This window comes from Canis lupus, chromosome 21 (genome assembly GCF_003254725.2).
Source record: "Canis lupus dingo isolate Sandy chromosome 21, ASM325472v2, whole genome shotgun sequence".
Taxonomy (NCBI): domain Eukaryota; kingdom Metazoa; phylum Chordata; class Mammalia; order Carnivora; family Canidae; genus Canis; species Canis lupus.
Window position 1 is genome coordinate 11,822,062 of NC_064263.1, and position 27,259 is coordinate 11,849,320.

Sequence of the window (27,259 nt, forward strand, 5' to 3'; positions counted from 1 at the left end):
TTGAGGATCCATCCATACCTCCGAACAGAAATTCCCCACTGTAGCTCCCACAGCGCTGCACTGCTCTCATTTCTCTTTAAGAGAGAACCTATATAGGGGTGCAGTTTACTGATCGCCTCCATCTGGAATGACTTCAGGAACCACCTTGGCTTTCCAGTCAAGGTGGATGACTAAAAGCAGCATGGGTACTATGGCCTGGCCATTTCTGCCCAAGTCAAGCTCATCTTTGGGTGTCATGACAACAGAGTTCTCTGCTAGGCTGGCTGAAACTCTCAGAGTTGTATTCCCGAGTCTCTCTTCAACCCTTCTTCCTTCCTTCCTTGCACACGTGCCAGAACTACATTGTAATCTGAGGCTTTCCCCTCCTGTTCCTCTTCTGTCTCCACTTACTCTTTAATGGGCATTAGTTCCTAATAAGTTCTCTGAGTCTGAGTTTTATTTCCGATAAAATAGATAATATCCTCCTCATACAATTATGTGATAATTAAATGACCTAATATAGGTGAATTATCTCGGTATAATGTAAAGTCCTAAATAAAATTACTATGATGATTATTATGACTACCAATGACAGAGGTGTACACAAAACCAAATAACATGCTATAATGATATGTCAAGTTCTTTTTTTTCTCCATTTCTTAGATCTTTCATTGTTTCAATTAGCAATAATCGCGCCTTGGATAAACCTCATTGGCTACGATACTGCTACTGCGCAAAGCTAGATCTTTCATTGTTTTAATATGCATTCTAGAACAGTGGCTCTCAAACTTATGCTCAAGGCAGCAAACTTGGAGATCATGATGCTCTTTGCTCTTTACCATGAGATATAGATATATTCATGTCCATCATATTATTAATTCATTCAACAAATATTTGAGATTTTATTGTGTGTCAGAAACTGCTCAGGGTGCCAAGGTTACAATAGGGAACAAGATTTGGAACCTATTGTTAATTAAGAGGAATAAGCTTTTTAATAGAAATAAGCACAATAATAAATACAGTCATATCTCCCAAGAGATCTGTATTAACTCATTTAGTCTTCTCAAAACCAGATGAAGCAGATAGGGAATACAACTATGCATATTTTATAGATGAGAAAACCAAGGCACAAAAAGAAATAAAATAACTTATTCAAGATCAAAGAGCTAGTGAGAGGCAGAGACCAGGCTTCCCTCTCAAGCAGTGTGAATTGAATCCTTGCCAATATTTAAATCAGATATTCTTAAACTGTAACTATATCAGAAACTCCAGAAAGGGGATTGTTAAAGCACAGATTGTTGGGACTGACCCAGACATTTTCTGATTCAGTAAGTTATGAGGTAGGGGTCAGGACTTTGTTCTTTTACAAATTCCAAGATGTGGCTGCTGCTGGTCCTGTTGGTTCTGGGACCACGCTTTGGGAATTACTGCTAAGCAACACTGCCTCTTTATAAACCTACCTGTTATAATGATCTGAGCACCAAATTTTGGTTTGCATAGAAAATTGTTTCATATCATTTTAGGAATGGAACTTCCAGGTAAATCAACAGAGGATTATACTTTGATCACTGAAACTTGACCAAGAGTTATCTAGCATCAGCACTTGGCCAAGATTATCTAGTATTGACACATGACCAAGAGTTATCTAGCATCAACACCAAGGTATATTGGTTCAACGACCATCTGATATTTGTGTTCTTTTTGGAAGTGGTAGGCAGAGGGAGAGAGAGAGAAAGAAGCTTAAGCGGGCTCCATATCCAGTGCAGACTCTGAAGGCCAGGCTCGATATCACAGCCCTGAAGTCATGACCTGAGCCAAAACCAAGGGTCGGGGGATAAACTGACTAAGCTAGACGCCCCTATATTTGTGTTCTAACTTACTGAAATGATTTCTGTCTTCAGAGAAAAGGCACCTGCCACTTTTATCCTGATTCTACAATTTTACATACAGGCATAAAAGTATCTGAATGTCTTATTCTGTTTTCCAGTACATTGATCCATGGGTATTTTAGATGATGAAATATGTCTTTGCATTAGAAATTTATTTAAAATATCTTTTTAATTTGTTCTTTATATTAAATTTGGTATTTTCTTTTTCTTTTTTTATTAAGCATGTAACTAGCTTATATGTACATTTCATTTCAGAATAGTAAAGGTCTCTATAAAATATTTGTTATGAAAATAAAACTTAGGGACTGATCAGTTTGAGAATCACTCATTTTCCTCCCTGCTAATGGAGACAGGACAAATATTTTGTTTTGAGGGGGAATAGTTTGGGAATTAGTAGATAATTGGAGATAAACTAAATTTAAAATCAAGGTACTTAAGGTTTATTTTTGAATCTCAGTAACTAGCAGTGTGACATTGAGCAAGTTACTATAACCTCTGGATTTACATTTTCTAATATTAAAATGAACCCATTAGGCTAAATGTTCTCCAAGATACCTTTTTAGTTACCATTCTTTAAAGAATGATAAAAGAGTTTAAAAGACTATTTAAACTCTCTATTAAGTATGCTACTTTGATTATACCTATCAAAGAAATTTCTAACGGGACTGTTCAACCCTGCAATATTGACAACTGAGTAAAAGTTTTAATGTTCTAACAACAAATAATATGCTTTCCCAGGGACTTAAAAAAGCAATACTACCCGGCCAGCATATCTCTAAGTGTGTTAGTTTATTACATGATTTCAGCTTTTTTTTTTTTTATGATGTCAACTTTTAATCTTAAGTATGGGGCTATAAAATCTAAAAGGCCCCACCCTTGCCTTTGCAGTTTGTGCCTACAGTACAGAGTATATTCACTTCTGAGCTTTCAAGAGTAACTCCTTGGGCAGCCTGGGTGTGTGTGTGTGGGGGGGGGGGGGGCTCAATGGTTTAGCCCCGCCTTCAGCCCAGGGCGTGATCCTGGACACCTGGGATCCAGTAAGAGGTCGGGCTCCCTGCATGGAACCTGCTTCTCCCTCTGCCTGTGTCTCTGCCTCTCTCTCTCTCTCTCTCTCTGTGTCTCTCATGAATGAATAAATAAAATCTTTTTTTTTTTTTTTTTTTAGTAACTCCTTGCCAAACAAATTGGCTTTCAGGCTTAGAAACCAAGATAAGATTATATAGGGGAGAAAAAAGTCTTCTTCTACCTTCTTGGCTAGGCTAAGAATTAAATTGATACGAAACAGATTAACAGAAGGAAATACAATGTAATTTTGTCTATACAGGAGTCCCACTTATGTGAGCAGTTCAAAGCCAGAAAGGTAAAACGGGGTGTATATGCCAACCTGAGCTAAGGAAGGGATAGGGGGCCTGGTGCCTCAAAAGGGAGGGATATGACTCACAGGGCAGTCAAGAAGAACAGATATTTGGTAATTAAATGTTTGCACTGCCATACAGATGGGTCAGATAAAATGTATCTCTGGTAATGACTCTTAATTCCAGGAAAGATCCCTAATTTAGATTCTTCTAGGTAGCTGAGAAGCAAAACATTTTTCTTGGCCCTGTAGTCTTGAGTGCCTTCAGCTCAGTATAGTCCCCATGTGTAAGTGGCACATTTTGAGGAGACTTGGTCTGAACCCCTTCACTTATGCATTTATTTTAACACCCCAGGGCAATCTGAGTGCTGTTAAGTCAGAATCTAGGGAGAACAAGATGAATAATGTGAATAATGTGCCTACTGACTTGTAACCAGTGTGATGAGGGCAAGCCCCACGACGCAGGGACACATAAAAGGCTATTTTGTTCATCACTTGCCCTTGATGCTGACTCAAGGCCGGACACGCTCCTTTTCCTCTGCGCGCGACAGGAGCCCCAACTTCACACCAACAGCCAGGCGAGTCGGAGGAGCAGTCACAGAAAAGGGCGATATTTAAACTAAGCGAAGAGGCACTTGAGAGAGTGCTACCTTGTAATTCCCGACAGGCCGACTGGCCGGACCGCTCCTAAGACCAACTTTCTCCCGGCAGCTTCCTTCCTCACTCTGGGCACGTTACTTCCTTCCCCTGCGCCTCCCGCTTTCACCTGTACAAGGAGGGTGCGTGTGTGCGCCGACAGGTGTTACCTAAACCCCGTCCAGTTTGCAGGGGGAAGAAAAACAACCCCCACACAAACCCCGCGAATTTGCATTGCAACTGAATTTTTTTTTTTTTTTACGACTGAATTCTCTTGTGGATAATAAGCAAACACCATTAACAGGAAACCAGAACAAATCAAGCAAAAAAAAAAAAAAAAAAAAAAGGCTGTGAAGGTTTTGGAAAACGGAAGGAAGCGCAGTTCTGAAGCAGCTGGGGCGGCTGGGGCAGCAAGTACGGTCCTTGCAAGGGGAGGGTGAGGACTCGGTGGGGCAGAAACGCCGGCGGGAGGACCGCGCTCGTCGGGCTCCCTCTCCGGGCCCTTTCACCGCCTCCCAGTGCCCCTCCGCCCCTCGCCCCGGCTCTTCGGCCAGTCTCCCTCCCCGAGACTGCGGCCCCGCCCCCTCTCGTCTTCGGTCGCCTCCCAGCCCACACCCTCTTTCTTTCTCCCCACGCTCCCCCCACCTCCTGCCCGTTACTCTGCAGGGAGCAAAGTCAAAGCGCTCGGAGACGCCCCACGGCTTGACGCCGCCGCCGCGGCTGTGCGGGCGCAGGGCGGGCGCAGGGCGGGCGCAGGGCGGGCGCAGGCGGGGGCGGAGCAGCGGCTCCCGGAGCTCACCTGCCGGCCCGCGCCCCGCCCCGCCCCCTCCTCCCCAGCCCCGCCCCGGCCCCGCCCCCTCCTCCCCAGCCCCGCCCCGGCCCCGCCCCCTCCTCCCCCGCCCCGCCCCGCCCCCAGCCCCGCGGGCCGCGGGTTTCCGGCAGCTCCGGCTATTTCAAGGCTCGCGCGGTGCGGCCGGCCTGGCGCTCGGCCTCTGCTCCCCCCGCGGACCTCCCGGCATGGGTCCCCGGCCCGGCCCGCTGCTGTCCGCCGCGCTCCTGCTGCTCTCCGGCTTCCGCGCCGCGCTCGGCGACACGCCTGCCAACTGCACCCACCCGGAGCTGCTGGGCACGTGGGTCTTCCAGGTGGGCCCCGCGGGGTCCCGCAGCGTCAACTGCTCGGTGATGGGTGAGTCGCCGCCCCCCGCGCCCCGACCCCTTCCGAGCTGTGCCGACCTCCCCCGCGGCGCCCGCTGCCAGGGGAAGCCGGGCCCTTGGGGCCCTTTGGGGCGCCCCTTCCCGCTCCAGGGCCGAGAAGGCGAAGTTCAGCAGCTGGGGACTTCTCGATTCTCGTTTGCTTATTACAGTACCTAAAGACTTTTTTTTCAGGAACTTTTCTTTCCCTGGGTTTTAGTGTTTTGGTTTAGTTTGGAAGAGAGTGGAGACCGGACAGTCTTCCCAGCTCCCTGTCCAGTCTGCATTAAAAAAAAAAAAACTGTGCCCATGGAATATGAGCTCAAACAGTGGAGAATATAACGGGAAAAACTTTTCCTTTTGTTAGTTTGTGGGAAAAGAGCCCTTATGCCTCGCGTTTTTGGTTTACACGTGTGCTACTAGTCCAAGAAAACTTCGGGGATGGCTCCACAAGGTTTCCTGTGCTGCAGAGAGATATAAAAGTCTCCCGCTTTCTCCTCTTCTCTTCCCTTCTCTTCCCTTCTCTTTCCTCCTCCTCCTTCTGCTCCTCCTTTTCTTTCTCCTTCTTTTATTGTTATTTTTTAAAAATGACTCTTTAACCAGTAATTATACTTTGGGATGCCCAGAGCCAAGCATAGCATCTGGCTCGTGGAAGGCTGTCAGTAAGTATCTAGTGCTAACACCACTGGCATATTCCATATGCCCCCAGATACCACATCTACACTGAGGACAAATAATTTAGTGAAGGGAGAAGAGAAAAAAGCAACCTCAGGTCAAAAGAAGCACTCTTGTTCTGCCCAAACCCTTACCACCCTGTGGCATGTGCAGAATGAGTGAAACACCCTGCTGCAGTCTCCTTGTCAGCAGAACGAAGATTGCCAGGTCATTTGATACTAAAACAGACCTATTCAACTGTCCAATTCCACTCCAGATGACTATGTGGCATTTCGTAATCCTGGGCATTATAAACATCTTCAGTTTTAAACGTTGAATTAGGATATCCAAAGCAAAGGGAGATCAGAATTTGTGCTCTTCTGTCACATGCAATCTTCTGTTTCAGAGCATTAATCTGAAACCTGGAAAACCCGCCCAGAGTGTGAAATCTCCAGATGGACACAGCAGAACTCTCAGGCAGCCTCTGCCTGTGAGCCTCTATCTTGGACTTTAATCTAGTGGAAAAACACACAGATCTACACCCCCATATTCTGAAAGTTGAAAGCTTAGTTTCTGTCAGCACAAATTAGCTTTATAGGATAGAAACTGAGTTTGCTGAATGCTGTGGAAGGATTCAGATTCTGAGGTTTTGAAATGTAGAGCCATTGAAGAGAGAGATACCTCTTTTCTTCTCTGAAGAGATAGTTTCCTTTGTCCTTGTGATCTGATAGCAGATCCTTTTGTAGTTTATGTTTGCATTTTTTTTTTCCACTACCATTTTGTATTCTACCCATTTCTGCCTGTCACTTTAAACATCCCTTATTTCTCCTTTTCCTCAGTGGACAAATTTCTTCAGTGTTTGGATGCTCTAAGAAGATAGGGGCTGTACTTTTTTGGGGCCTGTCTTCCTGCTGGGCTACTTGCCATATCTGTATCTGTTGAGCCCTCACTTCACAGATCTGAGACCCCTGTGGGACTGTACAGATGGAGGCAACAGGGTGGAGACTGATCTCCTCACAAGCCAGACTGGTCCAAATCCAGTAGCATGAAAGGAAAGCATTTTTAAATAATGGAAATTATAGAGATTTCCCCTCCCATTTGAAGTCAAAATAATTTTCCTTTGTTGTGCATTTTTTTTAGGACCACCAGAAAAAAAAGTAGTGGTGCATCTTGAGAAGTTGGACACGGCGTATGATAATTTTGGCAATACGGGCCATTTTACCATCATTTACAATCAAGGCTTTGAGATTGTGTTGAACGACTACAAGTGGTTTGCCTTTTTTAAGGTCAGTTTCGTTGGAAGTGTGTTTGTATTTTCAATGATTTGATATCTGAAGCTGCTTCTGATCAGACCCTCAGAATTTTGATTTTAGATCAAGAAGATAACCAGAAGTGACACCACCAGGCACCTGGTTGGCTCAGTCAGTTAAGTGTCCCCACTTGATCTCGGGGTCCTGAGTTAGAGCCCTGCGGTGGGGCTTGTGATCACTGGGCTGGCTGATATGGTGCTGCTGCCCAGCATCACTACTGCATAGTGCTAGCCTGGGAAAAGATCAATAATCAAAGTCTGGTTTGTACTCAATGTGTGTAGCTTTCACACCATTGTAATGTCAAAGATGGTAAGTTGGACCGTTATAAAATTGGGGACCATCTGTGCTATAGTGTGCTAGATATATAAATGTGAATGACTCACTTTATGAAGCTGTGACAAAGAGATGGAGAACTTGAGTTACTCCTTGGGCTAAAGTCAAAGGTAGCCCTGTCCGTCTAGCTTGTTTTCTTCTTTCACTGGGGAGGACAAAGTGTTGTCCATTCTTCCGTTCTAACACAATGCTTCCAATTGCAGATACATTCTAGGATGAAATGGTTTACACACATTGCAGTCCATCCCAGATATCCTTCTGAAGTTGGAACTTTTCCTCTTAGCAGAGTGTTCACTGGTTTAAGTAGATTGAGGACACAAGCCTGAGACTCACTGTTGCTTACTATAAATAAAGTATAAACAAACAGACTTTTTCATGGAGGAAGGTTTTATAGCCTTTGGAACATCTGGTAAGAGTTGGCCAATTATAGGGATTCATGGGAAAGTGGAGAATAAATCTGTTAAAGATGATGAAAGCACCAAAAAAGCACCAACAAGAGAGTAACCTCTAAATTTATTGTGATTTCTCATGATCTAATCATTAGGATATGGTGTTACGTGTTAACATCTAAGCCAACTATTTTTCTTGGAATAATAGCTTATTTCTCCTGAGAATCCCTCTTTAACATGGAGGAAAAAGAAGGCGAGAACAAGAGGAAAAAGTTATCCCCTCTTGCCTGGATTGGCTGGTCTGATAATCAGCTGGTGGGAGCTGATCTATCCATTTTGAGGATCCAGTTGAGGGCTGGCTATTCATTTTATTAATTGGAGCCCATGCTTAACCATTTATGAAACATTTTACTATCACCCCAGGATACTATTTATTTAAAAAAAAAAACATGAACATATCTATACGAATTTTTTTAATCATAATACGTAGATAAGAATAATTCAATCTGAATATAATTGTTGGTCTGTATATCGATGAGCCTAGGACTCTACAGACCTGTTGTAGGTACTCCACGATAACGCTTCAGAAGTTCTTTGCAGGTTGAGAACCGCTTGCCTATGGAATTGATGTACAAGCAGAGAGCTATTCAAGACAGTTGTTCACTGTGTACTCTACCTTCCCTCCCCCTTGTCCTTTTTTGCTTGACACATACTACTAGGTACTTAGTTGATCATTTGTTTAAAAAGAAATGAATCAATGAAGTAGAACTCAGTTGAGAAAGAGGTTGAATAAAAACTTAAGTATTAGACTATTTATAAGTATAGATGAGTAAATTATTTAAGTGTATATAAGTATAGATGAGTAAAATAAAACTAAGTGTTAGTTATATGTAAGTATAGATGAGTAAATAAAATAGTTTTACACTTTTGGCTTAGAAAATTTTTTCATTCTTCCCTTCTATAGAATGGGAAAACTGTTGGGCCTACTTCTAAAGTCACCATTTAATTCTCTGAGCCATAACCAGAAATAGATATTGGCAGTTTCCCTATATTAATACTTTTCCATCAGTTTTTCTGCTCTCAGATTAAATAGGAATCCAAAGCTGGTAGGGACAGCGGGAACAGCTTGTGGCTGAAGGGGGAATCAGAATACCTCTTTGTATTTCTCTTTAAATCACGGTATAAGCAGATTCAGTATTTTTCCATAGCTTCAGAACATAAGTCATAGGTCAATAGAGAGCCACTTTGTAAAGCCAAATTAGGTTACAAGTGTATTCAGCCACATGTCGGGAGAATCAATATATATAGTGTTGTAGGATAGAAGCCTACCTAATCCTAGGCTCCTGGAAGGCATTCACTGAATAGGAATAAAAATAGGAAGAGTGTTCTTCCATTAACTGATTTCAGTATATATTTTTAAGTGCCTAATTTGACCAGAACCGTTATCAGGGCTGTTCTCGTGCTGAGAAATCCATCACTCTGACTGATCAATAGTCAGACCTTGTGATAGGATCATAATTTCAATAAGCAGAGTAGGAGAGGGCAGCCTGGGTGGCTCAGTGGTTTAGCGTTGCCTTCAGCCCGGGGCATGATCCTGGAGACCCAGGATCGAGTCCCACGTCGGGCTCCCTGCATGGAGCCTGCTTCTCCCTCTGCCTGTGTCTCTGCCTCTCTCTCCTCTCTGTGTATTCTCATGAATAAATAAATAAAATCTTAAAAAAAAAAAAAGAGTAGGATATATAAGATACTTGGCTTTAAAATTCTCTTAATATAATCAAGTAGTTCTAGGTAAAATGTTTTGCAGAGTGATAAAATCTATGTGCCTTTGGCAAATCCCAACTGACAGAGTAATGGGGAACTGAATTTTTAAAAATTTGAGAAAAACGATAGACTGGGATTAACTGTAGGTCATAGGAGAGGCAAGCAGTTTTGGTGATACTGGCTGGCCAGAAAGGCTTGCTGTCTTTTACCTCACACCTCAGGGCATTTCCTGCATTGGTGCTGGGGAGACCAACTGGGTTCTAATTCAAGAAAAATGCAAACCTATTTAAATGAGCAAAAGCACATGTGGCTTTTTCTACAGACTTAGAAGATCTCTTTTAAATGAAAATTATTTTTAGAAATGAAAATTTGCCAAAGCATAAGCAGTATTTATTTAAAATATCTTCTGTAAACTATGCCATAATCTATTCAACCTACCAGTGTCAAAGAAACATCTGCCATTTTTGCCATGTATATTGTCTTTATTTTGTATGTTGTTAGTCTATAAATCAATTGGATTTCCACTTCTGTCCATTGACTCATACCAGACCCTACCACTTGTTTCCTTTTGCCTTCTTCAGATATGCTTTCATAAGATGGCATATTTGCATTCCATTGCTTGTTACTGTTGCTGCTTGAGTTTGCTGAGCAGGTAATCCATGCAGGGCATTTTGTTAGACTGCTGGTCAACCTTTTCCCCAGACTCTTCTGCAGCTCAACAGAGCAGATAGCTTCCACATCATTCTCCCTGCATTCCAACTTTGAAGCAGTTGTGACACCACTACCATTGCTAGGAATTTGCTTTATTAAGTTCTCAGGCCTTACCTGGAAAATGGGCATTTTTCATAATTTGAGGTTTGTAAGCTCTTTGTGTGTGTGTGTGCATGTGTGTGTGTATGTGTGTGTGAGGTTTTACCTGCTTGAGAAATTGAGAGTGAAGTGGGTATAATCTTTTTTGTGTAGGACTTCAAGCTAGGTAAAAGCTTGGAAGGAGATAAATCTTGACACTGAAAGTTTTTGGATAGTTTGAGTTTGACAGGAAGCACTAGATATATATTCTTAAAAGATATGTTTTTCTATTCAACTTCCCACATACATTCCAATATATGAACCCTTTATAGGGGGTTATGAACTCAGATGCATTTAGGGCCCATATACCTAAGCATTTGAAATGACCTTAATGTAAAAGAGTAAGGAAGTAGTGAAATCTATGGCAAATGGAAACGTTCTTAGAAACATTCATATTCAGTTTTCTTTTAAAATAATGTATTGGCCAAAATAAATGACCGTACTATCTGCATGCTAGTTCCTAGAGTTCTCAAATTTAATTGCTTTACTGTTTGGTTATCATCAGCAAACCCAACAGATTGGCACCCCTTGAGAGCACCTGCAGATTAAAAGCAGCCAACCTCTTAAATGAAAACAGAACATAATGAAACAATATTTAATTATGGCTGACTTGGTGTTGGGTGGATAAATGATTTTTTATGCTTTTATGTATATTCATTTTTTAAAATGAACATGTATAAAGCTCCTCTGTACATATCCAGTCTAATTGGAAAGGATGTCATGAAAGAAACTAAATCCCAAAGAACACCCTCAAGTTGAATAGACTTTCTAGCCTTTTCCCGCTTTTCATTTCATTTTCTCAGAGGCTGTAAAAAGAAGCAGTAGAGCAGGAACTCAAGATTTCATTTTAAAGATTAAGCGACTCAAGGGATAAAGAAGATGTGTTCAAGGGAAACCAGACTCGTGGCTAAAAATTTTATTTTATGGCCATCAAGCAGATTTCATTGATTTTTATTTGGGGCCCACCAGTCTTAGTAGAACTCTAAACTGAAAAAACGTTTCCGTGGGTGTTTCTTAAGCAAGTTGGTATTGGAAATGAGCTGTATGTTGGGAAAGCCATACCAGAGGATTTATAGCACATTTTGTGTGCTAGTGACATGTAAATTTCAAGCTTGTTGCAACAGCCAGAAATGCCCATCCTGTTTCTACAAGTAAAGATTTGGGAATCTTGTCACATTTTTTTCACTCTGCTTTCTGGGTTCATTTTTAAGATCTAACAGTTCAGCTTTTATAATATTTGTTTTTTTGGGGTAATTTACTTGTTTTAAAATAAATTCGGTATACTGAGATCCAGATTTTGTATTTTTTGAAATTTTAACAACTTGGGCTTTACTGTTAAGAATGTTTCAATTTAGAGAAAGGATCCAAAGGTTAATAATCCATGCCTAATTTTGTTTTCTTTCATGATGATGCTTAATCTTAACATAATGACTTAGTTTCCCATTGTGAACTCTTCATAGGATGTCACTGATTTTATCAGTCAGTTGTTCATGCAGCTGGGAACTGTGAGGGTACATGATTTGAGACATCTGAGGAACAAACTGGGTGAGCTGTGTTGAAATTTTTAACTTCTTAAAGGCCAGCAATGTTTGTTGACTGATCTGGGAGACGGAGATGGATACTGGAGAGACTAGGGTGTTAGTACACATTTCTTGCTTGAGCCTGCTTATTTGCTATTCTTACCTGCCTGCACTATTTTATATAAGTGATCTTTCTCTTTATTATATTTGCACACATTGAATTGGTTCTCCCAAGTCTTATGCTCATAACCTAAGCAGATCTGAACTCAAAAAAGTTAAGACCCAGTTAAGAAAAGGTCAGCTGAAGATTGTTTCACTTCCTTGAAGTAGCTGTGCTATTCCTCACATTGCTAATTTTTTTCCTAAAAGGACTCAAGAGGGAACCATGTGAGGCTCTGACATTTTAGGTTTGTCCTCTAGTAGAGAGGGTGGCTCTTCCAGAGAAATGGACATACCTGCCACTCATCCCTGGGAGAGTCACCCATCCTTTTCAAACTGGTTCCTGCTCAGAACATAGACTACTGAGTAGGAGGAAGAGGATCTTTTTCACTCTTTACATTCTCTTCACACTTAGACGAGATGTTTAAATCATTGCTGTCTCCGGATCCACGAAGTTAAAGGTCTTAATATTTTTATGGGAAAAGGGTGGTTAGAGAGTAAAGTTGACAGGGACTTAACCATTCCTTGCATTTTAATACAATATTACTTCCCCTTTCCTTACCTCCTTTACTAGCTCCTAAGTAGAGAAGGGAGATGTGAAAAAGGGAACGGAGCCAAGTATCGAAAGTTCATAGCTTTTCCCATATGAGCATTTTCCAAACTGTTAATGGCCCAACAGACAGTGGCCCACACATCTACTGGTAGGAATTGCTCATCGATTCTCTTCACCTCATCTTGTGAGGTGGTTCCAGGCGGCCACTATTGACAGATTAAAGTGGAAATTAGAGCTGAAATTAATAAGCTTTTTTTTTTCTGAATTCCTGATAGTTGAGTAAGTATAGATTGTGTTGAATTATTTCCTTTATTTCAGAACTTCTCAGAATCTTTAATATATTGGATGGTGGTAGCTTAGGAAGAAGATAAAATAGGAAACTTTCCCAAAATAAGTTCACCATTTTTTCCTCACAAAAAAATAAGGTATTCTCAGTGTAGTTTACAAAATTCTGTCTTAAAACTCTCACTCTTCCTTCTAATTAGGGTGATACCTCTATTAGAAGATAAGCCCTTCCCATCCTCCAGTATTTGCTCTGTTAATGGGATAAATAGCCTTTTACCTGCAAATAAGGATCAAAAGTTGCTAGATTAGCCTTCCAAGTGCATTTCAAAATTATATTAGATTTATACAATGATAATTAATTTCAAATGCATCTGCATGTGCTTCTTGAGCATGTTGGCTGCGTGCATGATACATGTGGCTTAAGCATTCAGCTTTTGAGAATGGCAAATTTGTGAATGTCTTAAATAGCATTAAAAATTTACCAGTATTTCAAATACTATAACTTTTTAAAATTCTTTTTGTTTTACTTAATATGATTAAACATTTTTAAGAGACAGTATGATTCTTGTTGGCTTGTAACTCTAGTTTTTATTGTCTTTTAGTTGTTAAATAGAGCATCTGTTGAGGGGCTCTTTTAAACCAACAGCCAAAAAACAGACTGTGGGGCTGAGAGGCAGAGCAGCATGCAGCCGTGGACCTGCCTAACTCTAACATCTAGCAGAGGCCTCTGGCAGCTACATTCCCTTCTGGAGTCTTTCTCTGCATGTAAAATGCTGAGGAGTCCTGGTGACCTACCTCCAAGGCAGCTGCCCTCCTGAACATTTCCTTGGAAAGCAGCAACCGCCATTTTGAAATGGAAACAAGCAGAGACTACACAGGAAAAGGAAAGAAAAATCTGGAAGTCTTAGGAGGCTTCGCCATTCAGCCTTTGAATAAAAGGAACGATATACAGCTCAAGTTTTTCCCCTTTGAATATTACTCTATTGAAATAATTTTTTCCAAACTGATTAGGATTTGAATTTTGTGTTCAGTTTTGTTCATAGTACAGATTTTATTCCCAGTTAAATTATCTTTGTGTATGCCTTCTTTCTCTAATTACCTTCAGGAACCCCAGCACTTATTATAAGGAGAAAATGCTTCATGATATCTTGAGATGGACAGATACATTATTGGTGGAAAGATGGTTCTACAGAGGACTTGTTTTGGGGGGGTGGGGTGGTGGTGCGGGAAACAGGCCTTCTGAGATAAGTCAAACTGCTGAAAGGTATCTTTGCAGCTCCTAGGCCTGCATAACCCTGGCCAGAAAGATGGAGTGATTAATACTTTTTTCTGTCTTTTTTTTTTTTTTATTAGATGACAGCTTTGTACTAAGGTCTTGACATGCTTATCTTACAAAAAGCTTATGAAGTAGATGTTACTGGCTTTATTTTTATAGGTAGAGAAAATTATTCTCTTACAGTGCTTAAGCTCATGCAGTGTCTACTTGTAAAATGACAAGGGCTTAGTCTCTCAAGCTTAAGGACCTCCCTAAGGCTTAAGAGTAAAAGAAAAGCCATTTCACAAGGAAGTAATGGTCCTCAGAGTGACATTTCAGTAGATTTTCTGGTGAATCCCAGTTCAGAAACATCACGAATGTTAGTTTAATGGAATGATTGCATTGCATTGACTCCTTTTGAAATTTTAGGAGAATTGGCTTAAAACTTACATTTCCTTACCAAATTAGACTATATCCCTTCTTTCATTTTCAAGAGGAAAACTTACTTTCTTTTGTAGTCCTCCAAATTGGAAGGAGAGCTTTGTAAGCTTCAAATTAATTACAAATTAAGTGCTCTTGCCAAGTTAACTTCTTTCAATTACACTATTGTTCACACTGATCGCTATCTTTTAACTTGTTCCTACTAAACAATGTACTAGTTTCCTGCTTAGTTCAGAATTGATTAATATCACCCTTGGTAAACTGAAAAGGTGGGGCTACACCTAGTCCCTATTTTTCTGGGTTTTTCTCCTGTATCTTTACATGAATGGAGGAATTTCTAGATACCAAATTTTTGTCACGATTTTACTGGTTCAGATAACGTTTTATGAAATCCGAAAGGCCCTGCACTGCTATTCTGGGAAGGTTATGTCTTATAAAAGTGAATTAAATGCATACCTGACTACTTATACCTGGATACTTTCTTCCATCCTACCTCTGGACATGATAATTCATCACTCAGGACCTTGATGCCACCTCTGTGAAACCCTGTCCAGATCTCTCCATTAGTGGGAGAAATTCCATTATTTTGGTTCATGTTGTGCTTTATGATCACCTCTGCTCAGGTTGTATTACGTTAATTGGTGTAGTGGAGTGATTGGATAGCATGTTTTGATGTTCTTTCAGACTGAAAATCTGTAATCTCCCTGTGTGTCTTCAAAATCCTATTACACAGGACTTTATAAGTGTTTGGAAAATTTACCACACTTCTCTTATCTCTTCAAAAGATTTTCACAAGTATTCAGTTTACAAAGAATTGGTTCTACAGGATTCTAGAAGCACAAATCAGGAATGATGATACATTTATATTTTTGGGTCTATGTTCTAAAAAAATATCAGATTATCTGCCTCCCAAGTTCTAAAAGATTTGTGTATTTTCAACCTAATTTCCAGGATGTGAATATTGATAAAGCAGCTAATGTGTATTAAGAATATATTTCATATGAAATTTAAAGTCATCTCTACCAAAGTGTTTTTTTCCATTTCTCTGAGCAACTTTGCATGTAAATTTTTGGATTATGGGGAAGAAGACTTGGTGGGTACAGAATTACGGATATTTGTGTTAGGAGGTGCCATAATATATATAATACTGTAGCATTCTTGGTCATAATTGCTTGTTTGTCTTCTCTGGTCTTTAAATTCTGAGCGCAGGGATCAACTCTGTATTACTAACCATTTTATTCCCTATGTATAGTGTGATACATGATAAATAGGCTTTCAATAAATATTTGTTGAAGAAAGGAATTGAATAATGTTCGTTGTGTTGTCCTGTTGTTTCATTGATGTGTTTCTGGGAGTATTGTTACCTGTATGTACAGAGTATCGCAGATCCTCAGACCATAGGTGTTGAATTACATGGTAGGAAACAAGACTTTTAAATTTTGTTTATTTACATTTTAATACTTGTATAGAGGCCAAGTATTAATACTACTGTATTTAATACTACTGTAGAGGCCAAGATGGGGCTCAAAGTTAAAAATAATAAAGTTCTAACTTTCAGAATTACTCAAAACTGAGTTAGCTCTCGGGGTAAAGAGTGAGCTTTATGATTGCAGGGGTTCCCACAGCCTGGAGAAGCAACCACTAGAACTACCCTGGAGTGCTGTAGGTTCTGTCCTTCTTACTCTGCTTTGGGGACAGTGAGAAGCACCCTAGCCAAAGGTGAGATTAAGCCAACTGAGATTGCTTCCAGTCTCACAGTTTATGAGCAAGGAAATGAGGAATGAGCCAAAGGATTTTGACTACTTTGTTGAGAGCTAAACTGCTGTTTTAACTAGTTCTGGGATATATATTTTGGTTGAAACGGAATGTCTTTTAAGCACTGGAAATAAGTAAATTTATGACCCTCCATTTCCACAGTTCCTTCAGTAAAATGCTGGAAGGTATTTGGTTGCAACCACTATAATGATTTGCCGGCAGTTTCAAAATTCTTAGAAATTCAACTTTTTAAACAAATGGTTAAATCTAGTTAGAAAACTAGAGCTTAATCCTAGAAATTGACAGAAGGAAGTTTGTTTCTTTCTGAGGAAAAGTGTAGTACTCTTGGATAAGTTTGGCAAAGTATCGATTTAGTAAAATGTACCTTGTTCTCATTTGTTTCGCTTTATTTACTCACACTCCAGACCTGACAGCAAATGAAAACAGTTAATCTACATTTATGTAGACATATACAGGAAACAAAGGGCAAAACTTGAGTATATTTTTTGTTATTCACTGTTGCTGGAATATAGTATCTCTACTTACATGCTTTACCATTAAATCCTTAAACTTCAGGTGTTCTTTTCAGAAATGGTGAATGATCTTGATGGATGAGACCTGGTTCACCAGATGTATTATGTATTCCACAATGTGTATAGGTACATTTTAAAAATTATATACATGTACTACTGTACTGATGTTTCTAATAAACACATGGTATAATATTAAATGTTTAAATATTTGATTCACTTACTGTCACAAATATGGGTCCTGCCAAAATATTTTTCATGATGACATCCTTTGAAAGTAATATAAAAATATGCTTCATTATCATAAGAATGTTAACTATAATTTTCATTACTGAAAATTTTCAACATTTGGAAGCAGTTTTCTGCTTAAAATCTTTAAAAGATTTCAGCATTTTATTAAAAGTATGAAAGTGTCACAGGTTTAATAAAGTTTAGAAAGATTACTGTTTGGTGTTAGGGTTGATAATAACTTAATGGACAATCTTTTAAATTGATGTATAGTTCACACAACATTATGCTAGTATCAAGTGTAAAATACAGTGATTCAATAACTCTGTGTTAGGCTATGCTCACCACAAGTGTGACTGGATGAATTTTAATGGAAACATTTGCTTTATTGATAAATAAGAGTAAAAGCTGAATACTGCAGTGATGGAACCATTTCAAAACACCTGATTTCAAAAACAATATTTTTATGTGGCTGACCACACTCATATTAGGAATAGGGCAAATGTAAGCTTTGCCCTTTTTTTTAAATGTCTGCTTATATTTATTTGAAAATTTTGGTTTCTCTGCAAGTATTTTAAGCTGCTTATTCATTTTTTGAGAATTAGGTTAATTAAATAAATCAGTTTAGACAGGTACATGTGAAAAGGAAGATGCTGTGTCCTCACCATCGCGTAGGTAAGCATACTGTGCCTGGCAGGTGAACATCAGACCCTGAAAATGAGTGTTGGTGTCAGTGTTGCTTTGTATATTAAATAACAGTGGAAGTTGGCTTTCAATTTTATTTATATAAAATTTACAAATGTAAATAGATATTCTATTTTTCCCCAATATTCCAGTGGGTCATCTTTTCATCTCAGTTTGAAAGCCACTGGTTGACAGGATAGGGACCCATATCAGCCGTTCAGGTGACAGGTTGGGCTTAAGTGTTTAATTCTTCCATATACAGATGACGTCTGAAGACAACTTTGTATCCCCCATGGTAACAGAGAGTAGTACTTATGTTGTTGCATTTTGCGTATTTCATAACTTTTTAAATTCTTCATACTACAGGGTCCTCTTGATCCTTCAAAGGAATCCAGTGAAGTGCAGGGATGAAGAAATTAGGGCTTCTTAGTTTGGCTTGCTCAAGTTTACATAAATTACAAGTGGCAGAACAAGATTTTAAAATACAGAGTCCTTTTTAGGAAACTGCTTTTTCCCCTAGCTGGTGCATTGCATCAAATATGCAAATATTTGCCAAGTATGTTATTGATTAAGGAAACAATGGAACAAGTTGTTTTTAAACCTCTCAGTGTCAAAAAGCAGGTGAAGAGAGATCCAGTATAAATAACTTCACTTCTAAAATTCCCAATCTGTTGTTTTTCAGTTAGTTGATATTACTAGGTAAATGTAATTGGAGACTGGATAAAATGAGTGGAAATTTGAAGAGGGCATTGAGAATGTTTGGAAATCCAGTGGTCATCATGAAGAAGCAAATGGATAGCAATGGAACTCTAGTAGCTTCCTGAGCTTAAGGGCTGGCGTGTGGAATGTCTTTATGTTTTATGCAATTATCTGTTTGTTGAAATTGGCATAAATGAATAGAATCTTAAATTATACCATCTGTGCAAGACTCTGTTCAGACACTGATGTTTACATAAATGAAATAAATAAAAACTCTTAAAAATTTTTTGGTCACATTCTGAGCTGGATAGTGTAGCCAGAACTTCAACTTCTTAATTGGTAATAATGTCAGAAATCACATAAAAAGTATTTAATGATAGCAAAAATGACATACCATGAGAACGTTCCATGGCACAGTGTGTGGCCATCTCAGTTTGTAAGGTCCTGAGCACTTGGCTTCTGGGGTGGTAAATTCTTTTCTACTCAGTCCTGCACAGTGATATTAACCCTGGCCTACCTTTTATAAGGTAATTTCAGGGTCTCTGTGATATCTAAGAAGCACTGCCCATCTGTTACAAACTTCATTATCTTTCCTGAATTTCTGTATTATTGCTAAATAGGATTTGGCATTTGTTGTTCTTTGTCTTCATTCATTTATTCACTCATTCTGTAACTAATTGCTTCCTACTGCCAGTTTCCTAGTTCTGAATAAACAAAAAATCATGCTCTTCCAGTACTTTTTTCAAGGACAGAACCACCTAATAAGCTGCTATGAAAATTAAATGGGTTAGTATATATAAAGCAGAATCTATGAGGTAGGGTCTATTATAATTTTCTTGATTTTATGGATGGGGACACAGAAAGGATAAGTAACCTGCTTAGGATCACATGGCCAATAAGTGGCAGAGCTGGATACAGTCTAGGCAGTCCAGCCTGAAGACCATGTCTGTGACGTCCACCCCCCCACCCCCATCAAAAACCCTTGGCAGAAAATAGTAAAAAGATTGAACTAGCCAAGGCAAGATAGATATCTGAACTGCGAGGAAGGACCATTACCCGTTAGGGCGGCTGGAGAATATAGGTGCTTTTAAAGGGCTGTGGACAACAATTTGGACTCGACTCATGGGAGTCCATTAATCTTCTCCAACTTTTTTTTTTTTGAAGCACAGTGGTAGAGCAATGATCCTATAGCCTGTGAGCCCATATTTGAATTCTCTCTTTTCCATTTACTTTGCAAAGCCACTTTTTTTTTTTTTTTTTTCATGAGAAGAGTATTGGCTGTTATCCCAGGGAATCATTGTGAGGCTCAAATGTTACGACAGAAACTCTTTGCAAATTGGGATTTAAACCTTTGCTTTGTTGGTTTCTAGGTATCTCCTCTCTGTTTTTGACCAGTGTGTTTACTTCTCCAGCTCTTCGTGCAAAGACAAAGGGTATGAAGATGTGGTTTGTAGTATTGGGAAGAACCCTTGGTTCTAGGAGCCCTTGGTTATAAATTCTAGTTTGACCACCTTTTTTTAGGACTCTTTTTTGTTCCCTAAGACTATATTATCGCTCTGTTCCCTTGAACCTCTAAGATTTATGAGTGACCTATAAATTATTTATAAAGTGTGAACTGATAGGTAAGTGCTATAGTGCTGTGCTGTCGATGAAGAATCTAAAGTCCTTAAACAGATACGGTAAGAGAGTGCAGCAAAATTAGTCATGCTTTGGTGAATTTTTTACCCCTTTCAAAATAACAAGTTGGCGTTTCTATCACAGGGAAAGTTTGGGGTTAGATGTGGTGCTTGTAACTATGACTCCGTTAAGTCAACCAGGTGTGCAAAACCACACTGATGAAAAACATGGGGCCCAGTTCTTCCAATTTGAATGCCCCTAACTCTTTTGGTATGTTTGGAAAGTTATTTCATCTGTGATCTAAATTTCTGTCTAGATGGGGAAGTTTCCTGGGCTTCTTCAGCATGGTTAGCTTGTTGAACCACAGGATGTTGTAAGAGTTACTTACATCTGTTTCTTTGATTGAATTGTGAGCCTCTTAAGGGCTGGAGCCACCTTAGTACATATTTGTGTTCATGCCTAGAACATGCATGGTGCCTGGAGAAAATGTGATAATAAATACTTGACAAATAAATGAAGGAACTCAGCAAAATACAAGATAGGTTGTATAAATAACTTTTTTTTTTTTTTTTTTTTCAGAAAATGCAATCCTAATTCCAAAGAGATGAGAGTTAGCAGCCACTAACAACACCTGGACCATCCCTCAGGGATGTCCTTTTCTAGGACTTTGTAGGCTGTGAGTCTTAGGAAATAAGGGTATTTTTTAAAGTGATTGATTTGACAAAGTTTATGTAACAATCTTCATTTTATAAATAAGAAAATTCCACCCAGAGAGCCATTTCACCTTTTATTTCCACATTTCAGAAAATGATATATATATATTTGTATTCAACTTAAGCACTGTTTTGTAATTTTTTCTTCTCAACATGGGTTTTCTTTTTTATGGTTTTGGAAGAGGGGTTGATGTATTTTTTTTTCTTGTAAGGCCAGATAGTAAATGTTCCAGGCTTCGTGGGCCTTTGTGTTTTCTGAGGCAACTGCTCAGTCCTGCTACTGTAGCGTGAACGTAGGCCTAGACAATGTAGACAGAAGTGGGCCCGCTTGTGCTCAGTAAAACTATATTCATAGAAGCAGGCAGCCTTGGGGCACCTGGGTGGCTCAGTGATTGAGCGTCTGCCTTCTGTTCAGGGTGTGATCCTGGGATCCAAGATCGAGTCCCACGTCGGGTTCCTGCAGGGAGCCTGCTTCTCCCTCTGCCTATGTCTCTGCCTCTCTCTCTGTGTCTCTTGTGAATAAATGGATAAAATCTTAAAAAAAAAAAAAAAAAAAAAAAGCAGGCAGCCTTCTCTAGCTTTGCTTTGCTCACCTCTCTCCTACAGAGCTCAAATGCTGTGGAATCCCATGTGAATTTTTAATTTACTTAATTTTTTTTATACATGAACATTTAGGACACTGTTTTGTTCTTAACTTTTCCGTTCTCTTGCAATGAGTGTCTTCCTACAGTTAGCTTCTTTTTTTCATTTATGTGTATCAGACAATTTCAATAAGGTACATTTCAAGAACTCTTGAAAGTCCTGTCAGATTGCTCTTTAGAACCGCAGGGGTTGGGAAGCCTTAGCTTCACCCCACCTGGCCTGGTCTGAAAAGCATGCCCCAGAGAAGGGAACATGATCATGAGCCTGTGCCAGAGAGCAGCTAAATAGAGTACTGAGGGGTTTAGGTTACATCATTTGAGGTTACCACTATTAGTGCAGTTTTGAGCTATACAAATAGCAGTTGTGTGTAGTTTTGACATAATAAATATACATTTTATTGACCTTTTCACAGGACATATCCTTTACTGTTGCAGCTCAGTCTTATCGTAGGCTTCTATTCAGTGTTCCTCACCCTGAGTTGGGTCTTTGGCAGGGACATAAGGAGTGGTGAGCTGAACTCATGCAAGTGAAGATATTCTTAGCCAGAGGTGGATAAACAAGTTTCACAATATCATGAACCACCAATACTGATGCAAATTTTAAGAATCTATGAGTACTCCATAGTAACTTATCCTGTGCTAGGTAGCTTAGTGGATGGTGAAGCCCAAGATTGCTTTGGGATTCTAAAGCCAGACATTTTTAACACCGTTCCGAAATAAATTCGGAGAGTGTCAGATGCAATAAGGTAATTTTACTTTAAGTATAGTTTTGCCCATAGACTCCTCTAAACTCAGGGTTTGCAAACCACAGGACTGTTTTTTATAAATAAAGTTTTATTGGCACACAGCCTAGTTCATTCATGTCTGTGTTCACTATACATCTTTCATAATGCAGTGATGGAGTTGAGTGGTTTTGACAGAGGCCTTATAGTTGGCAAGCCTTAAAATATTAATTTTCTGGCTTTTAAAGAAACAGCTTGCTAACCCCTACACACAGGTAAAGTAATATCCATCATATTAATTAGAAGTTCGCAAAGGATGACCCATGCACCAAAAATAACCTGTGTATTTAAGGAAAGTATTGCAACACAGCTCACTTCGGTGCCAATTTGTTTATGTTTTATCTGACTGCTTTTGGGCTTCTGTGCCATTAGATTAAGTCAATGCCTTGAAACCAGCCCAAGTCCCTCCTCACTGGAATTTAGCATGACTTTTTTTCCTTTCTTCCTCCTATACCCTGTGCTGTCGTTCTGGATTATGTGTCCCTCCTCCAAGAGGAGATGTTACAACATGAGGGTTTGTAAACTCTGGAGCCAAAGTATGAGTTGAAATTGCAGATCTATCACATTATAAGTGTTTTTCAATATTAACATTGCAGTGAGACAAAGGGCCATATGAGTGAAATTAAACGAGGACAATATTTAATAATCAGGTCCCTCTTAGCGCTTCCCTAATCAGAATTTCCTACTAAATTGTGAGGTTGACAGAGGAAAGAATTCTGTTTGGTTGCATGGAAATGTTTCCCTCTTTGTTTCGTAGTTTGTTGGAGTCCATATTCTCAGAGTAGAAAAGTATAGTCTGACAAGCCTGAGCAGAATTTTGTTTGTGCCACTTGACAGCTCTGTTAACTTACGAGCTCGGTAGCCTCGCAGAGCTGGGTGGGCCTCCACTCTTGCTGGTAAAATGGAGTTATCGAAGCTTCTTTCCTCATAAGCTTCTGTGAGGACTGAAAGAGGGACTTTTGTAAAATGCCTGGAATGTGGCAGATGCTCTAAAAATGTTTCTTTTCCTGCTTTTGATTCCCAGAAGTGTTTTCTTATGTAAATTTTGTTTGGCACTCAGTGATGGTAGTCTTAGAAAAGTTTATTTCTCATCTTTTTCTAGACTAATTCTCAGAATGTAACCTCTCAGGGTGAAGTTTTTATTTTGGTTGGCAGAGGCTCATTCCCAAGATGAAATGAAGAAGAAGCATCTTGACTGTGAATGGGAGCCAGGGAAATGGACCTGAGAGATGAACACAGATTCACTTGACATTTCCTTCCCCAATTTTGTTGCAGTATAAAGAAGAGGGTCACAAGGTCACCAGTTACTGCAACGAGACCATGACTGGATGGGTGCACGATGTGCTGGGCCGCAACTGGGCTTGTTTCACTGGAACCAAGATGGGAACTACCTCTGAAAAAGCGAAGGTGAACACAAAACACATTGAGAGGCTCCAGGAAAAGTGAGTTGTCACAAGAGGAAGATACATTTAGTTTTGTTTTATAGTATGTAGAAATATGTGTCTGGGTTAGTTCTTGGTAAGTTTTATTGTGATTCTATAAAATTTATTTGACCTAGAAACGTAACCCATATTCTTTAAAACTTGTGTTGATTAATGGAACTGAGAGAAGAAAGTTTTTTTTTTTTTTTTTTTTTTTTTTTTTTCACAGCACTCTAAAAGTAATGGCCCAATGATGGTTTTAAAGGAAATTGATATGAAAGACTAGAGAATTGCAGTGACAAAAATCATTTTATTATTGCCTATAATAAACATGTATGACACTCATAGATACATGTTTATGTTACAACAAATGTAGTTGATACTAATTGAATACATTTTACACAAAGTAGTGAATAACTGAAATAAAAATTCTCAGTATTTATGTAGTGTATTAGTTTGCTAGGGCTGCCATAACTAAGTACCCCAGACTGAGTGGCTTAAGCAACAGAAATTTATTTTTTCATAATTCTGGAGGCTAGTAGCCCAAGATCAGTGTCAGCAGGTTTGGTTTCTTGTAAAGCCTCTCTCCCTGGCTTGACATGGCCACCTTCTCTCTGTGTCCTTACATGTCATTCTTCTTTTTTCCAAACAAGTGCACCAAGTCATATCAGGGTTGGGACCACCCATGTGATCTCATTTTACCGTAATTACCCTATGAAAGGTCTTCTGTCCAAATGCAGTTATTTTCTGAGATTCTGGAAATTAAGACTTAAACCTGTGGATTTTGGAAGGACAACATTCAACTTATAACATGCAGTTAAGTGTTTTTGTTAAGTAAGGTCCACTTTAAGTAACTGAACCACACAAACAAGAGATTTCAGATTTTATTCCTTCGGAAGGAAAAGATAAATAGATATTAATGACAGCAACTTTTTCTGTTTCATTTAGTTTGTGAAATCCACTGGAAATACACATGAATAAATCACCCCAAACCAGGCCATGCTGGCAATGAATGATTCTGTAGTAGTGAGACTGGGGACATTAGTTTAAAGGGGACAAATTGTACTTGTCTGGGAAAGTACTCACCAAGATCTAAACTAATACATCCCTTCCATTTTGAATTTACCTTTTAAATTGCTTTGCTTGACTTGATCCTTGAACAATATATCTCCTGTTCACCTGTTTACTTTCACTTACCATTTAGAATGTACTATGTACTAATGTGCTGTTTTTGATACGTCAGACATTGCTTTATTTAATGAAGAAGCTATTAATGGGAGTGCTCAGAACCTGTGTTGTTTCATCTATAAAATCAGCACTGGGGACTAAATTATCTTCAAGGTCCCTTTCAGCTCTTAATGATCTATTATCCCATAGTAAAGTACATTACTTTAATTTCCTTGGATCTTAAACACTAAAAGTGAGTATTTAAGACCTACCTTGTCGTTACTGTAAGCACATGTCAGTGTGTGATGTTTACTAGGTGTCAATGATAAAGCAAAGGAAGTAGGGCTGAGTTACTGCTTCTCAAAAGTCAATAGTGACTCATCAGTAGAAAATACTTCAAAATATACATTTACAATTTAAAATTTACCCTCCTGTCTAAAGAGACAAACTGCTGTCACTTGTTTTTGTTATATTAGTGTATCAGAAATATGATACAGGCAGTTTTAAAATCTAGTAAAGGTAGCTCTCTGGTTTCACACTTTGCAACAAGAAGGAAAGAACTTTGATAAAACCATGTAAATAGAATCACTATAACTGCACATCTTTCTTATTATTTTCAGTGCTTTCAGATTTTTTGACTATATCAAAATACTTCCTCAATGAACATATAAATAAAAAGAGAAAGAGAAGTTTACAATATGTGTAGATGCTACTCAGATTAGGTGTATCTTGCTTTGCATAATTGGGAAGTCTTGGACAATGAGTCACACTTAAGTGACAGACTCTTCTTTAGTAGAAATAATAGGGTGTATTCTATAATTCCTAACACCTGGCACATAGGTTTGATACATGTTTGAATTATATGACTAATCAGCTCCCCCAATCCTTTTGCTTTGTAAACATGCTCTATGTGTTAGATTTATTTATATCCATATCCAAGCATTTACTATCAGGGAAACCAGTGCTTCTCAAATTTTAATGTTATTGTGAGTCAACTGGGAATCTTGTTAAAAATGCAGATTTTGATTTGGGTGATTTGGATTGGATATTTCGAAGGCTTCCAGGTGCTGCTGCTAACACTGGATTCAAGAACCAAATTCGAGTAACGGATATAAACCCAGGTCCAGTTTAATAATTTTTTTGTATCACGTGGTAATGTTTGCCATGCTATATGCACGTGATATATAGTTCCTCCTGTTCTCTCCTTTTTTATTATTATTACAAAGTTATAAAAGTGCATTGTAGAAATTGTAGAGGGTGGGAAAAAGTGGTGATCCTGGGTTGTCACTCAGAGATAACCATTTTTGGCATTTAAAAAGTGGATTTATAATATATTTTTACAAAAATTGGTTAATTCTGTATAAACTTCTTTGATAGACTGTCTTATTTAATATAGTGTGAACACTCTTCTGTACTGCTGATTATTTTACCAACAAAAGTTGGTTTTATATGGGAATAGCAGAGAGCTGTCATTGAGACAAGCAAGTTCAGGCAAAAACTGTAGGCAATGCTACAGAACAAAAAAGAAGCATGCTCTTGTATAGAGGAAAGGATGGACCTGGGAGGGCTGTTATAAACAAAGTTCGTTGGATGAAACTGGGAGTTGAAAGTCTAGTGGCTTCTCATTGGCTGAGTTGTGGCTGTCTCTCAATTAATTGTCTGGGCTGTTGCCAGGGAAAAAGGTAAGCCCTTCTTCCTCTTGCTGGGATAGTGAAATAGTATCCACATGCAAGGTCCCTATCTTCCTGCTAGATTTACAATTGATGAAGAGTGATAGGACATGAGAGCTCCCCCGCCAAACCTTCTTACTCCATTTTAGTGAGGTTTCCCTTAATTAACATTTACACACTAAATAATCTGTACATTTTTACTGAATAAACTATTTACTTTTATCATCCCTTATCTGAGAACATTTATTTAGGTTGTTTACAGTTTATCACTATTATGAGTGTTTCATTGAACATCCTTATATATACAACTTAGTTAACTTGAACTTTTATTTTTATAGGAGACATACCAATTCCAGGCTGTTAGTATACATGTGCATCTCTTCCACCAAAAGCGCTGAAGGGTGCTTTTTGGACCCTCCTCATAGATTGTCTCTTCGTGTATGAACCAAACCCAGATTTGCGATGATGCCAGAAAAACTGAGCTTTGTTTGAGCAAATGATATCAACAGAAACTGCTATAAACATCAGTTTGTTTAAAATAAGATGAGTAAGGAAAAGGATGCATTTCAGAAGCCTGATAACTTTAGAGCCAGGGGATTTTTCAGATCAAAAATTGATTACATTTATTACTAGTGTCTGATGCAGTTACTCATGGCTCCCAAGAATTTTTGAGCTAAGTTAATGGAGTTGTACTCTGAATGCCTCACTATAAAAGGACTTGAGTCCAGTGAACTTTTATTGGGGTTAAGAATACTTCAGGCATCCTTAATAGTTTGGTTTTTATTTTCTGAAGT

General features: G+C 39.0%; 1 protein-coding gene and 1 pseudogene across 2 annotated transcripts in view; one reads left to right on the forward strand and one right to left on the reverse strand.

Annotated features, from left to right (window-relative positions):
• Window positions 1-563: 563 nt before the first annotated feature.
• LOC112642169 (U4 spliceosomal RNA) lies at window positions 564-720 on the reverse strand (annotated as a pseudogene).
• A 4,042-nt stretch (window positions 721-4,762) lies between these two features.
• The window catches only part of CTSC (cathepsin C), a 35,734-nt gene continuing 13,237 nt past the window's right edge, over window positions 4,763-27,259 (forward strand). The window contains exons 1-4 of one of the 2 annotated variants that reach the window (XM_025419358.3): window positions 4,789-5,044; window positions 6,844-6,989; window positions 11,806-11,890; window positions 13,465-15,860. In XM_025419358.3, coding sequence (XP_025275143.1) covers window positions 4,876-5,044; window positions 6,844-6,989; window positions 11,806-11,890; window positions 13,465-13,475 — 411 coding nt within the window. In that variant the 5' untranslated portion in view covers window positions 4,789-4,875 and the 3' untranslated portion in view covers window positions 13,476-15,860. Of the gene's footprint in view, window positions 5,045-6,843; window positions 6,990-11,805; window positions 11,891-13,464; window positions 15,861-23,482; window positions 23,650-27,259 lie in introns of those variants that run through there. The other variant, XM_025419357.3, reaches the window with a different exon arrangement.